This window comes from Hemiscyllium ocellatum, chromosome 40 (genome assembly GCF_020745735.1).
Source record: "Hemiscyllium ocellatum isolate sHemOce1 chromosome 40, sHemOce1.pat.X.cur, whole genome shotgun sequence".
NCBI lineage: Eukaryota > Metazoa > Chordata > Chondrichthyes > Orectolobiformes > Hemiscylliidae > Hemiscyllium > Hemiscyllium ocellatum.
This window is the reverse complement of record NC_083440.1, coordinates 1,363,033-1,379,228: the sequence shown is the minus strand read 5'-3', so window position 1 is coordinate 1,379,228 and position 16,196 is coordinate 1,363,033. Positions and strand designations below refer to the sequence as shown.

Sequence of the window (16,196 nt, the reverse complement as noted above, 5' to 3'; positions counted from 1 at the left end):
CCTACCACCCCCTGTGTATGAAGTACTTGCCACATGTATCATCTTAAACTTTTCACCTCTCACCTTGAAAGCGTGACCTCTTGTTATTGAAGAAGGGAAGAAGGTTATCTCTATCTACCTTGTGTATATCTTTCATGATTTCATAGACCTCAATCAGATCCTCCCTCAACCCCCCTTTTTTCTAATGAAAACAATCCTACTCAATCTCTCTTCATAGCTAGCACCTTCCAAACCAGGCAACATCATCTGAACCCTCTCCAAAGCGTCCACATCTTTTTGGTAATGTGGCGACCAGCAATGTACACAGTATTCTAAATGCGGCTGAACCAATGTCGTGTACAATTTTAACATGACCTGCCAGCTCTTATACTCAATACCCCGTCCGATGAAGGCAAGCATACCAGATGCCTTCTTGACCACTCTTTCCACCTGTGCAGCAACCTTCAGGGTACAATGGACCTGGACTCTCAGATCTCTCTGCTCATGAACTTGTCCCAAGGCTTTTCCATTCACTGTATATTTAGTTCTCGAATTAGACTTTCCAAAATGCACCTCCTCACACTTGCCTGGATTGAACTCCATCTACCACTTCTCCGCCCAATTCTCCAGTATATCTCTCTTCTCCTGCATTCTTTGACAGTTCCCTATGCTTTCTGCTACTCCACCAATCTTCGTGCCACATGCAAACTTGCTGATCATACGAACAGTGCCCTCTTTCAGATCATTTATATATATCACAAATAACAGTGGCCCCAGCACTGATCCCTGTGGAACACCACTGGTCCATTTTAAGGAACTCACCCTATCTACCCCCAACTCTACTTTCAAGGAGCTATGAGCCTGCACTCCAAGGTCTCTTTGTTCAGCAACACTCCTTAGGCCCTTATCATTATGTGTATAAATCCTGCTAAGAATTGCTTTCCCAAAATGCAGTACCTTGCATTTATCTAAATTAAACACCAGCTGCCATTTCTCAGCCCATTGGCTAATCTGATCAAGATCCCATTGTAATTTGAGGTAACCCTCTTCGCTGTCCACTACACCTCCAATTATGGTGTTATCTACAAACTTACTAACGATCAATCCTATGCTCACATCCAAATCATTGACATTAATGACGAACGGTACTGGACCCAGCACAGATCCATTTGGAATTCCACTGGTCACAGGCCTCCAACATGAATAACAACCCTCCACCACCACCCTCTAACTTTGAGTCAGTTCTGTATCCAAATGGCTATTTCTCTCTCTATTCCATAAGATCTAACCTTGTAAACCAATCTCCCTGGAGAAATTAGTTGGCCATGGAAAGAAGGATAACCTGCCAATGTAACTTGTGTTGTGAGTGCAATTCACCATGAACTGCAAAAAAGTATGAAATCATATAACTAACAAGTTGCATTACGAAGTTAACAATTATGCATTCTGTAATGTTAGGAATTTGTAGTTTTGGTAAGAGTTTATACGATCATATCAACTAGAACCCATATGCAATGTCTAAGCGACACTCAAACTATACACACTGCCCATGACTTGAAACCAAGCTGACAAATCGCTCCGTTTTTATCATCACCACAATCTTTTCAAGGTCAACCGGGAATGGATATAAGTCCCTGTGAAGGTGGTGGTGAATATGAGATCAGACCAACCACGATCATATGTAATTGCACAGCAGGCCCGGGGGCTGATTAGAATCCTACTGCTCCTAATTTCTGTGGCTGTCTTGAAAATCCTGATATATTCCTTAAAATTGACGTTCTGTCACAGGAAAACCTGAACCCATGCAAATTTTTTCATTTGCAATCATTGATGAGAAGGTAAAAAAATGCTTTCTTTTCAATGCCTTCTCCATTCTGGATAATGACGTAGATGTGAAATGTGAGTAGTAGTGAAATGACTCCAGCTAATCGGTCCAGGAACGTTTTCTAGGAGAAAGTGAGGCCTGCAGATGCTGGAGATCAGAGTCGAGAGTGTGGTGGGTGAAAAGACAACATGTCAGGCAGCACCTGAGGAACAGGAGAATCGATGTTTCGGGCATAAGCCGTTCATCAGGAAAGTGATGAAGGTCTTATGCAGGAAACGAAAATATGTTGCTGGAAAAGCACAGCAGGTCAGGCAGCATCGAAGGAACAGGAAATTCGACGTTTTGGGCATAAGCCCTTCTTCAGGAATGAAGAAAGTGTGTCCAGCAGGCTAAGATAAAAGGTAGGGAGGAGGGATTTGGGGGAGGGGCGATGGAGATGTGATAGGTGGAAGGAGGTCATGGTGAGCGTGATAGGCCGGAATGGGGTGGGGGCGGAGAGGTCAGGAAGAAGATTGCAGGTTAGGAGGGCGGTGCTGAGTTCGAGGGAATCGACTGAGACAAGGTGGGGGGAGGGGAAATGAGGAAACTGGAGAAATCTCAGATTTTCAGCTCTGATCTCCAGCATTTGCAGACCTCACTTTCTCCTTATGCAGGAAACATCGAGTCTCCTGTGCCTCGGATGCTGCCTGACCGGTGGTGCTTTTTCAACTCCACACTCTCGACTAGGAACCCGTTTTCTACAGGTTTCAGGCAGATCACTTCATCAACTGGAAGTACATTACTGTGCTCAGGCACAAGAGTCACCCAAAGATTTCATTTGGGAGAACACTCTTGCAAGCACATTGAAAGGACAGTCATGAAGAATTTGTATTGGACCTTGATCAGATTCTCTATTGCATTGTTCAAAGTTGTAGGAGCCAGGTCTTTAAACTCATCCATCTCTCGATGTGAAAATTGAAACCATCAACTTGACAACTTTCAGGAGATCTTACTTCATCGAAGATCTTGAGTGACACTTGGAAAATGCAACTTAAACACTGGAGGACCTCCGAGCACGGTGTGGTAATCTAAAGTTATACTCGCTTATTTGCTGCAGGTGAACAGGCCGATCTGATCCTTGTTTTCTTTGATCCAATGGGACAAGCCTTGTGTAAACGGACCCTGGATGTTGTAGAAAAGATAAACGAGACACACGGTGAGAAACTGAGATTCTATCTTAGCAAAGCTGATGAGGCTGGGCACGAAAGTGACAGACAGGTATGTATTTCATTGCATGTAACTGAAGTTTCCCTTCATGAGGAATTGAATCCCTGACCCCTATGACTGTTGCATTCCAATAGAATGTAAAGCAAATAAAAAGATACAGAAGTACGACCACGTGGTTTTCTACTGTCCAGGAATAATGTCTAAAAATTACCATTTTATACTCGTGTGCTTGGGCTAAATAAGATTAATTATTGATAGTAAAGGATTATTGCAAAATTAAATCATGTGGGCTGAACCTCCTGCTGAAACCGTTGCTGGAAAAGCGCTGCAGGTCAGGCAGCATCCAACGAGCAGGAGAATCGGCGTTTCGGGCATGAGCCTTTCTTTAGGAACACATTTTCAGCCCTGATCTCCAGTATCTGCAGTCTTCACTTTCTCCTCGACTGAACCACCCGCACAGTCATGTTTGCCTTGATAAGAAAATCATTTTCAGGTCCGACAGTCTAATCCCTAAAACTAAAAGCAGAAAGTGATGCAGAAATCCAGCAGTTCTGGCAGCATGTGTGGAGAGAGAAAAACCGAGTCAATGTTGCCACTCTAGTAACCGTACCTCAGTCTAAGACTTGATGGTTGTTGGAGACTTTACTCTTTGCAGTGTTATTTTGACATCAAAGATATATTCAGTTGGGTTAAATGCAAAGTCGACTAATAAAACTGTGAGTCTAGATTAGAGTGATGCTGGAAAGGCTCAGCAGGTTAGGCAGTATCCGAGGAGCAGGACAATCGATGTTTCGGGCAAAAGCCCTTCATCAGGTGATGTCGTCATCGATCAACGGTTGCACTAAACTTCCCTGTTTGTAAGGCTGGGTGATACAGAAATCCTGATAGCATTTAAGATGTATTTAGGGACACATTTGCAATTACAAGGCTGACAGGAGCTGGAAAATAGGATTAATTAGATTAGATTACTTACAGTGTGGAAACACGCCCTCCGGCCCAACAAGTCCACACTGACCCACCGAAGTGCAACCCACCCATACCCCTACATTTACCCCTTACCTAATACTACAGGCAATTCACCTGACTGTGGGAGGAAGCCGGAGCACCCGGAGGAAACCCACACAGACACGGAGAGAACATGAGTTCTCCAGAGTCTGAGTCGGGAATTGAACCCGGGTCTCTGGCGCTGTGAGGTAGCAGTGCTAACCACTGTGCCACCGTGCCGCCCAAATTAGTTGGTTAAATTAGTTATTTGGTTGATTTCTTTACAGCACAGACCCGATGGACCACAGAACTGTTTTTTGTCGTGTAGGCCTTACTTTGTGACACTTGTGTCGTGACACTTAATATCGAAAAATGACAAGCCACATTAGAAACCAGGTCAGAGAATGCGATATTAGAATAGACGATGCATGATTGGTTAATGTTTTTGGGATGAAAATGAGACAGAGAGGTTAAGCGGGACATTCTGGAGCTCAGAAGAAGAAAAATAATAAAAGCTCTATTCCTGAAACGTCGATTTTCCTGCTCCTCAGATGCTGCCTGACCTGCTGTGCTTTTCCACCACCACTCTAATCTAGACTCAGGTTTCCAGCATCTGCAATCCTTGTTTTTACCTAATAAAACCGTGACACTAGTTTAGCAAGGTGTTTCTATAACAGAAATGCCACAGCTCAGGAATACATCTGTCAACACCCTCGTTCCATTATTGAGAATGGCGCCTTTAACTGAAAGATTTTGAGTAAATAATGAAGTTTTTAGGAACCAATGTTCAGATTGGATTGTGGTTCCTTCTGACACTTTCTTTCTCAGATCATGCAAAGTATCAGATGAAATCCTTTGCCACAATTGAACATGAATATGCACTGCCAGCGGAAATGATTGGTATGATAAAACTGTTTACTCGATGTGTTATCCACATGTTCACATTCATAAATACTCACATTTCAATTGTCTATTCCCACTTCCTACTTCCCATTTGTTGGGTTGTGGATTCTTTCCGTTTTCATTTTTTTGTGACAGATCATCGTATTTCGGACAGATTTCGGTTCTGACGGTTTGACAGACCATTAGCATAGTTTGTCTCAATGATGTTTTCAGAGTTGAAACAGAAATGAGGGATGAATCCTTCTCTCACCACGTTGTGAGTCCGTTATGTTCCCTTTCTCACCGAACAGAGGAGGTTGGACTATTCAAATATACAAGACTGAGTTAGACCGAGGCTTGTATGCAGAAGTAAACGGAATATTATGAGTCACAGAGAGGCAAGGGGAGCTAAGAGCACAGTCAGAACTGCTATAGTCTTGTCTTACTTGTTCGCCAGGCGACTCGTGCTGATTTACCTTCTGTTAATGTTATTCATCCTCAGTGTAATATTTCAGGTGGCAAATTTGCATTGTTACCTAGCTCTTGCTCATAATAATTGTACGTGCGAGTTGTCACAAATTTGTTTGGAACAACAAAGAGAAATTCAAACTTTTTATTTTAATTTGAGAAAAAAACATGAAAACTACACAGGCTGATGCTGCTTATAAAATAAATAGTCATCACACATTTAAATTTTAATAGACCCTGGAATTAAGCAGACGAGTTGCTTATTTATCTCATTTTTGCCTGAATGGCAAACAAGTGTTCATCACTGCACTTGTATTTTCTGCAAGACAGTTATGAGCTGTTGTGAATTGACAGCCATTTATTAGTGGTGAATGTCTTTGAGAAATTCTGAGAGTTTGCGAACCTCCAGTATGGTATAACCCGTTACTTTCTGATTGTATGTTCGATACTAAAGTAGGAAATGTGCTTATATTTGCCGGATAATGTATTTGTTTTCATCTCTAGCGCGTAATGATGCAAATAGTGCAAGAACTGTGCAAAAGACCCGGACTCAACAAATGTGGCTTTGACATGCCAACAATTTACATCCCAGATCCAAACAAGGTAGGGTTGCCAGTCTCAGCCGTTCACAAAATTATACAGATAACTGTAAATTTATACAAGATTTATGATTTCTTATATGTGAATATATGTATATGTGTGTGTGTGTGTGTATATATATATATATATATATATAAACACTTTATTCCTAATACTTATATACATGGATACATATTTATATATACATAGATAGATAGGTATGTTATATATGCAATGAGTGAACGCGAGACAGAGAGAGGTGCTAGTCAAGTATTGAAACCAAATCAACAGGTTTCATAGTGTTATATACATGACCAATCTATTACAAAAACAACACTGATATGTAAACCTACATCAGGATGGAGACGTGCTTTGGTTCAAACTTTGCGGCTGTTGTAATGTGTAAACACAACCTCTCGACAGCGGGGAGTGTTCATGCCTTGGTCCGAATTTCTTGGTACCTTAATGCTTTATTTCTGCACACAACACTCTTTGCCTGAATTTTTCTCGAAAAATGCTCCGCATATGATGAAGGGACTTTTTCGTTTTTCATTCGTGCCAACCAAACTTTAATGAAAAGTTTTTCAGTGAAAAGGCCAGAAGATAATTAATTAGTTCCATTCAGAATGTTTTCTCAGACTCTCTGTCAGACTGGGTTCAAAATTCAGCACCTTTAACTGCCATAGAATCATAGTTATATAGATGTACAGAAACAGACCCTTTGATCGATATTCTACATTAATCTAGTTCGATTTTCCAAGATTTGGCCCACATCACTTCGAACCTTCCATTCAAATTCCTCCTGTCCTTACACAGTTCTAGGGATTCACTCGATCACTGTTGTCTGGACGTGACAAATTTCCTTCTTGTGACCCCACCACCTCCCATTACTTGTTTAAACCTTCCCGAGTAGCTCCAACAAATCTCCCTGCCAACATATTAGTGCTGTTCCAACTCAGGTGCAACACATCCTTCTTATACAGGTCACTTCTACCTCAGAAGAGATTCTAATGATCTGAAAATGTACCTGCTCCCCTTTGCACCAGCTTCTCAGCCACGTATTAATCTGTTCTATCCTCCTATTCCTACTCAACTCGTGGCATCGAGAGTAACCCAGGTATAACTACCCTCGAGGACCTACTTTTTAACCTCTTGCCTATTTTCTTATATTCTCTCCTCAGATCATCGTCCTTTTGTCTCCTTACATTGTTGTATTAATGTGAGCAATGGCCTCTTGCTTGTCATTATCCCCTATGACAATATTCTGCATCGTTTCTTACTCATTCTTGACCCCAGCACACGAAAATGCTGTCTCTCTGTCTGCACCAGGAACATCTGTTTATGCCTCTGACTAGAAATTCCCCTATTAACAATCGACTGCTTGGAATCTGACGCTGCACTCGTTACAGTTGAGCCAGTCTCTATACTTCAAGCCTACTTGTCAGTGTTGCATTCCCCTAACAATCAATCCCCCTTTCACATCTTGTGACAGAACACACTTCCTTAGTTTGGGATATCCCCAAGATAGGAGAAAGTGAGGACTGCCAATGCTGGAGATCAGAGCTGAAAATGTGTTGCTGGAAAAGCGCAGCAGGTCAGGCAGCATCCAAAGAGCAGGAGAATCGACATTTCGGGCGTGAGTCCTTCTTCAGGAATGAGGAAAGTGTGTCCAGCAGGCTAAGATAGAAAGTAGGGAGGAGGGACTTGGGGGAGGGGCGTTGGAAATGCAATAGGTTGAAGGAGGCCAAGGGGAGGGTGATAGGCCGGAGTTGGGGTGGGGGCGGAGAGGTCAGGAAGAAGATTGCAGGTTAGGAAGGCGGTGCTGAGTTCGAGGGATTTGACTGAGACAAGGTGGGGTTAGGGGAAATGAGGAAACTGGAGAAATCTGAGTTCATTCCTTGTGGTTGGAGAGTTCCTAGGCGGAAGATGAGGCGCTCTTCCTCCAGGCGTCGTGTTGCTATGGTCTGGCGATGTAGGGGTTAGAGTGGGAGGGGGAGTTGGAGTGTTGAGCCACGGGGTAGTTGGTTTGGTTGGTCCGGGTGTCCCAACATTACCTGAAACATTCCACAAGTAGGCGGCCTGTCTCCACAATATAGAGGAGGCCACATCGGGTACAGCATATCCCCAATATACTCCTAGGTACTTGCTTATTCACCCCCAACCCTCCCTACATCACCTTTACTACAGGCAACCCATCTACCTGACTCCATCTGCGGGTTTGGTACCTTCCTGATACATCCATCACCGAGCTTAGCTCCTGTAAATTCTGCATTGCCTCTAACCACTATGCCAATCGATCCATGCAATATGATAGGATTTAAAATCAACTTACTCCTTGCAGGCATATTCATCAGGAACACTGACATTCTCCCTAAAATCCCCCATGCGACTGGAAGAGCACATCATTCTAGTAAAGTTCGTCTTTGAACTCTAACAATCTACAGACCCATGAAAAAGCACAGCCTGCCTGCTCAAAATACCTGCTGCTACAAGACAACTTAATCCCTATGTTGCAATTCTTAAAAAAAGTTTCATTAAGAGAAAGATCCCAGCAGATCGAAGATAAAAAAAAACCTTATTCACTATTGTCGATTTGCTCAAATGAATAGGTTAAGATTTAGGAATCTTAAAAAGAACACTGAACTGATCACCAGCTGTAAGCAGTATCCAATAATGAAGTCTCTCTAATGTCAGCTGAGAATGCCACAACTTGTTTGTTTTATTTGGACAGAACTCTGATCTCCAAAGATGCTTGTAACTTCACAGTCAGTCAATTATTTACTGCTCTGCCTTTTCCTGGACCCTTCAGAAACAACCTGCCACGTGGTCTGCTGCACTATCTCTTTATTCCGGTTTTAAAGAACTGTTGGTTTAATTTTTGAAGAATGAGCTGACAAAACAGTAATTAGCGAGTATTGAGAAGATGTTTAGTTCAGGTTGAGGTTCTGGATGTAGATTTGCTAGCTGAGCTGGAAGCTTCATTTTCAGAGGTTTCATCAACCACAGGAAATGACGTCACCAATCCAAGGAAACCCAAACATATAAATAGAAAGCAGAAAACACCAGCAGCGCCTCATCCGGAGGCTCACTGATGACATTACCTCGTCTGGTGACGAAATGTCTGAAAATGAACCTTCCAGCTCAGCGATAAAAAAAAACCTACATCGGAAACAGTAATCGCCTTTTCATGGAAGCGAGCAAATGACCTCCAGCATTGAAATAAAAACTTTAATAAAGGAGCAGCCCTTAGAGCCCCACGATTTTCTCCGATCCAGCATCTAGAATTCAAACCAGTCAGTTTTGGGAGGCACAGAATGGTGAACCAAAACAACGAGTGTTCCGAATCAGGAACATGGCCAAAATGACACAGGTAGGACTTATACTTCCTTGTTAAGGAAATTGGAAGAATAAATTGACAAATTTCTTGAAGGAACTGTCAGGATTGTGGATATTGAACACAGAATTCTAAAGCCGACTTGCAATCTGCAAAATTAGGTTTCAAAGAATTCAAAGTTTGTGAGAAGATTTGTAGCTCGGGTGCTCGTTGTTGTGGTTCTGTTCGCCGAGCTGGGAGTTTTTCTTGTAAACGTTTCGTCCCCTTTCTAGGTGACATCTGCAGTGCTTTGGAGCCTCCTGTGAAGCGCTTCTGTGCTGATTCCTCCGGCATTTATACTGGTTTGAATCTGCCGCTTCCGGTTGTCAGTAGCTGTTCGCTGCAGTGGCCGGTATATAGGGTCTAGGTCGTGGATGAGTGCCATGCTTCTAGAAATTCCCTGGCTGTTCTCTGTTTGGCCTGCCATATAATAGTGGTGTTGTCCCAATCGAATTCATGTTGTTTGCCATCTGAGTGTATGGCTACTAGGGATAGCTGGTCGTGTCGTTTCGTGGCTAGTTGGTGTTCATGGATGCGGGTTGTTAGCTGTCTTCCTGTTTGTCCTATGTAGTGTTTTGTGCAGTCCTTGCATGGGATTTTGTAAACCACCTATATACCGGCCACTGCAGCGGACAACTACTGACAACCAGAAGCGGCAGATTCTAATCAGCATAAATGCCGGAGGAATCAGCACAGAAGCGCTTCACAGGAGGCTCCCAAGCACTGAAGATGTCACCTAGAAAGGGGGCGAAACGTTTGCAAGAAAAACTCCCAGCTCGGCGAACAGTTTCAAAGAATCTTTGGTTTATATTTCCTGAGCAAAGTTCTCCGATATCAAATATTTTCAGAGGTCTCGGGCTCATGGAGGGTTCGTGGGAGAGGAGAGCGTGTAATAGAAATGTCCATTTACTCCTTGATGTGAAGAAAAGAATGGTCAATATGTTCCCTGGATAAAACCAGCACTAACTTATGACTGTGCGTTTCCCATCTCTGTTCATATTGTCTGCACCGGCAGCCGGCTCCTTGCATGAATCGAATCCAAGAAGTCTGTACAACAATCGAAAAAACCATCAACAAAACAGTCCAGAATACTTTGAACCAACTCGGGAAAGACTGTGAATTGATCATCAACACAGCCGAGTGTAAACTGCGGGAGAGCAGGTGAGGCTTTGGCCTGTATTATCATTCTGATTCCAGGCTTTAGGCTTTGGGTACAGAAAGTTGGCACTGTCATTTAAAGAGAACACTGGGGCAGGGATTGAGCCAAGGAAATTTTGAGTTAACTGAGACAATGTTTCTCGCTGTCATTTCAGTGAGCAGGCTTCCAGGAACAGGAGGGCATGGATCAAATATATGTTTTTCAGTGCCTTGGTTTACCTGGCTCCATTATCACTGCTGACATATTTCATCATCTCAGAAACATCAAGAGAAAATCTCGCAGATATCATCGGCGATGACGCGGCAAAAATTTTACTCATCTGGGCGGTATGGCTCTTGTGTTTGAAAAGGCAATTGTCATGGCAGTGTTGGATATAAATCCCATGGGGTGCCTGAGTAAATTGGGATTGAACATATGAAGTTTAGAAGAATGAGACAGTATAGAAATTGTGATATACATTGATAAGAGAAATTGTGGTAAACATTGATAAGAGAAACTGCAAGAGGCTGTTAACCCCCTGTGGGTTAACAGAAATTTGGTCTAAAGCCACATTATACATTGATGATCACGTAAGACTGAAATGAACCGAAATTTATTCACTCAGATGTTGTGTAAAATCTCTGGCACAGCCTGCTCAGTGTTGGTGGATGTAGTCCTGCTTAAAACTGATAGATTTTTAAAAAACTATTTAAATGAAACCAAGGCAGATGTTAATAGGTAGGAATGTGGAATGAGGTTTAAAGGTCATCAATGTTTGTGCTGAACGGTGGAATATGCGTAAGTGGCTAAAATGTAGATTTGTGCTCTATATCCTTATCGAAAGTAGATTGTAAAATAAGGGGGACAGCTGCAAATGCTGGAAATCTGAAATGAATGAACAAACAGAATATTCACAATGTGCTCATTAGGTCAAACATGCTCCTGGGTAAAGACATGGAGTTTACTTCTTCGATAGAAATGTTTTCATCCACATGACCTGCTTCTGACTATTCACTTCGCTTTTGGTAATGTTGGTTTGTCTCTTTCCGGGGAACGGTTCCCGAATAGTATACACGACAATGCAAGGGGTGCCTCGGCTCTCTCAACCGTCATTTGACATGCCCCGTTCATCATTAAAATACCTTATCTTCTCTTTTCTCGAGTCACTTTTCCGGGCGATCCTGCCACACGTGCAAGTTATTGTATTTAGTTTTGTGTTTCGTTGAGAGAAAAGGAAGAATCTCTCTGACGTGTTTTTAAAAAATATTTCACCGGTGAATCTCAGATTCTTTTTTCTCTCTCCCCAATGCATTCACATTTTTCTGAAGGTGTGGTACTGACAACTGTCCACAATGCCCCAGCTGAGGTCTAAGAAATATCTTCTCTAGCTTCAACATCACCTCCTTGCTCTTGTTCTATCTGCTCCTACAAAATTAAAATGAAGAAAATATCTGTTTTATTTACGTTTCTCTCCCACTGTCCTGCCAACTTTGACGATCTGTGCACATACACCCTCCGGTCTCTCTGTCCCTGCACCCACTTTAGAATTGTACCCTATGTCTTAATTGTTCTTCCAATGTTCTTCTGACCAAAAAGCTTCACCTCACACACCTCTACATTAAGCATCATCTGCCGTCTATCTGCCCACTCCACCAACCAATCAATGCACTTTTGGATTTACAGGCGGCCCTGCTCCACAGTTTACAATTCTTCCAAGTTCAGTGTCTTCCGCAACACTTCTCCCTTATGATGATCCAACGTGTTGTTTTGTTAAGAAACGTCCAGAATGAACGACAATATATCATGATAGACGGCACGTGAGTTACACAAATAAGGAAATGTACGAGACGTGTCCCTCTTTTTGCTGCTCTCTTTCTCACTGTGATATTTTGGTCCTTCTTTTCTTATCCGCAGTGGTGCGTTTCTACGATCTGGAACTGGCTAACTGGAGGAAGTTACCTCCTGGCTACCATCATGATGATCGGTTTCATGTTTGTCTCAATGTTGCTTGCAAAGTGTTGCAACTGGTAAATATTACATTTTCGATTTGGGGAGGTGGCAAATTGAAAATAAACAGACACGTTCTTGGGATTTATTTTGACATCCAGAGCATTTCTGACAAGATATTTAGGAAACATTCCATCAATCCGTGACAGGAATCTGGAGGGTTATGAAAGTAAATTGATAAAGTGTGCAAGAGAGACTTCATTAACAGAATTTAAATGGGGAAGAAGAGATCTGGAGAGAGAGAGAGAGAGAGCGAGCGAGAGAGAGAGAGACAGAGAGAGAGAGAGACAGAGAGAGAGAGAGAGAGAGAGAGAGAGACAGAGAGAAAGAGAGAGAGAGAGAGAGAGAGAAACCTAATGATCCAATCCTGTTATGAGTACACGTATAAGACGATTTAAGATGTATAAGATAAGATATATAAGATAAGATGTTTAAGATAATAAGATATTTACTGACATTTTCCTTGGCCAACATTTATTGCAAGTCCATAACTACATTGAAAACGTTAGAGAGAGCTAAATTCTCAGGCTGCTTCTCACTGTGGCGCGTTGCTCCATCCACAGTGCAGACAGAAACTGAGTTTGGTTCAAAGATACCAATATTCAGGATATAGTGTTCGTTGGAGAGGAACATGCATGTAATGGTTCTCCCATCCATCTTCCTTCATCGTCTTTGAGCTGGCAATTATGATGACTTTGGGAAGTGTTGCTAGGGAGCTGTGATGATTTGCAACATGGAAGTTTTTTTTTAATTATATTATATGCACAGTGCTCCATTTATTATGCTGGCTGTGATAGTTCATGTTTTTTGGATCAGTGGGGGGAGCAATGAAGAGTACCATTTCAAGAACCATCGAATTTCTCGTTTATATAGTCATAAAATAAATAGGAGCCAGGCAATATGATTCTACACATTATGAAATACAATGGTCTTACAAGATGTTAACTACTTGCTAAATCATTAAAAGAAAAATAGTTGCATTCTGTTTATTTTCTTTGTGCACTCCATTCTCAAGTTTTGAAGCAAACAAAAGAAATGACCCTTCATTTGAGCATCAGATCAACTTCCAACGCCACTCAGATTTAACTCGCCTAGTAACATCGGTATTTTATTCATACCAGTTTGTGACTTCAAGTGAACTCATTGACAAGTCCCTCAATCCTGGCTGTCGTTTTTTTTTGAAATCGATTATCAACCTTTAAAATTAATTGGTTGAATTCAAAGGTAGCTGCATAGTCTCAAAACTCCTGTATCTATCTGTTATATTCCTTTTCTCACTGCTATTTTGAGACCCATTCTATTTTTGCCCATTTTGAATGGTAGTAGTCTCACTCTGCAACTACTATTACTGCTGTCAAATTCCAACATATTATGAATATTTGTCATGCTACACAGAAAAGGATGTCCTCTGTCTTTATGTTTACAGCCACATGCCTTTCCGAATTTAATGTATAAGACAACATAATATTTGTTTTTTCACTCATCTGACATCTTATATCAACACAGAGAAGTGTCTGGGTGTTCTGACCCTGGAGGGAGTTCAAGGCAAGTTGACAAGGATGGCACCTGGATTTCAGTAGTCATGTTATGAGGCGAGATTAGATAAAATTATTCCTTTAGTCTCTAGAATTTAGAAGGTGAAGTGGAATGTAATTGGGTTCTTCAGGATATTGACAGGGAAAGACAGAGTCGGTAAAGATAAACTAATTCCACTTGCCTGGAGATTCTTGAATCGGGGATGTAGTCGAAGAATTACTGCCAGACCATTCATGAGAGATATTAAAAAAAAAGGTCGAAGCAGAAAGAGTAGGGTAGGTTTGGAACTCTCTTCCTCCAATAACGTTTATGCTAATTAAATGAGAGATCACCAATCAATCGTGATTTTATTGAATGGCAGTGCAAGTGGAAGGGGCTGAATGACCTCCTTTTCTTCTGTTTCCTATATTTTCACGCAAACTCACTCTCTCACTCTGTGAACCCCTCACTCACTTTCTCACGCATTCACTTTCACAAACTTACGCTTTCAAGGAATCACCCACTTATTCACGTGCTCTAACACAGTCATTCACTCACTCCATCATCCCCTCACACACACCCTCGCTCACTCTCCCAAAACAAAACTTACTTTTACACACTCCCTCACTCACGCACTCACTTTCACTCACTCATTCACTCAGACAAGCATCTACAAATGCAAGCCTGTTTTAGAAGTTATTTAGAAATAGTGACATGGCAGGCACTTCCTCTGTAAATGTTCTGCAGTAGCCAGCTTATGGGTGTTCAATAATGTTAGATTATGTCCGAGGTCAATAGGAAATGTCTGATCCATGGAGGTTATCCAGCTCATTTTTCAACTTCTATCTCTGTATCTTCAGCACAAAACTGACCCTATCAAGGAAGGAGAGAAAGCAACTTCGAGCAAAATGCAATTATGTTCAACATGTTGTGGTTGAGAGAAAGGTAACTTTTGCCTTTTATTGTTTTACTTCAGCGATTCTAAAATTATGGATGTTTTCCCTGTGTCTTACCTCCATCAAATCCCAAAGCAGTAGGCGTGCACTTATATGTCTCTCAACAATCCATGTCACCGTATTTTCCACATATATCATGTTAAACAAGGATGAAATTTATGATGGAAATGAGGTGGAGTTTGTTCTGTTGGGGTTGTGTGTATTTGGAACTCCTTTGCCACACAGAGATGTTGAGGGACGGGGTCGAGGGGTGGCCGGGGTGGGGGGAGGGGGTGGGTGTTGGAGAAGATGGGGGATTTGGACGCAGACTCCTTTCGCATTTTAAGGTTGAGAAAGTGAGATTCTTGATCAGCTGGGGAAAGCAAGTTTTGTGGGGAATAGGGCAGGAAAACGATTGCCAGGAATTTCAGATCACTCAACGTCATCCCGTTGAATGGCAGAGCAGACTCAAGTGGCTAAATGTCGTCCCATATTGGCTATGTTTTATGGTCTTGTGGTCTTATATCATTACTTTTATCAATCTCTATGTTTGCAGGAACGTCTTTATGAGATGTATCTCCAACAGTGCATATCGGAACAGGAGATATGTTAAAACAGCAACGGACTTATGCTGGAACTGGCATAACATGATGCAAGTTCTACCTCCATACTTCAGTGCAAATATGCTGAAAATGCAAATATAAACTTGTTGACATTGGACAGAAACCAAACATACAGGCCAGTCACATCGACTTGACTGTTCCATGCACTATTGCCAGATTTACCTTACTGTGTGCAGAAGGATCATAACATCTGACCCTTCTCTGTCTGCATTATCAAGCATTTCCACGTATTTCATCATTCTGTTTGAATGATGGACATCACTTTACCCTTCACCTCTGAAAGATGACCCTCGCCTATCACAGCTTCTATCACAAATTTTAGAAAATACAATTCTTTCGCACTATTTTGTAACTTAATAGCCCCCTCCGTGACAAAGATGTGGACTGCAATCACTGGCTCGATGTATTGTATTAATAAACCTTATAAATTGTTCTTTGTGCTTTATGTCTCAAGGATTTTTAAACACATGGATTTGTCTTACATTTCTGGTGGAATGGTCGATTCATTCTGGTGACAGTGCAAGGTCATTTTTCTGCTCATGTGTTCTTATTCATTTCAGGAAAAGTGGACTGCTCCTTCGAGGGACTGTGTGCAGAACATATCTGGTAATAGGGCAAAATGGGATCTGTTACAATTCGATGGAACCATGTTTGCTCAACATGGGTTTTCTTAAAGAGTCTA

General features: G+C 41.9%; 1 protein-coding gene across 2 annotated transcripts in view; it reads left to right on the top strand.

Annotated features, from left to right (window-relative positions):
* The window catches only part of LOC132834534 (uncharacterized), a 29,271-nt gene extending 13,363 nt beyond the window's left edge, over positions 1-15,908 (top strand). For both annotated transcript variants that reach the window (XM_060853458.1, XM_060853457.1), the window contains exons 6-12: positions 2,901-3,061; positions 5,849-5,947; positions 10,312-10,457; positions 10,610-10,781; positions 12,349-12,461; positions 14,817-14,901; positions 15,448-15,908. In XM_060853458.1, coding sequence (XP_060709441.1) covers positions 2,901-3,061; positions 5,849-5,947; positions 10,312-10,457; positions 10,610-10,781; positions 12,349-12,461; positions 14,817-14,901; positions 15,448-15,504 — 833 coding nt within the window. In that variant the 3' untranslated portion in view covers positions 15,505-15,908. The remainder of the gene's footprint in view (positions 1-2,900; positions 3,062-5,848; positions 5,948-10,311; positions 10,458-10,609; positions 10,782-12,348; positions 12,462-14,816; positions 14,902-15,447) is intronic.
* The last annotated feature ends 288 nt before the right edge of the window (positions 15,909-16,196 follow it).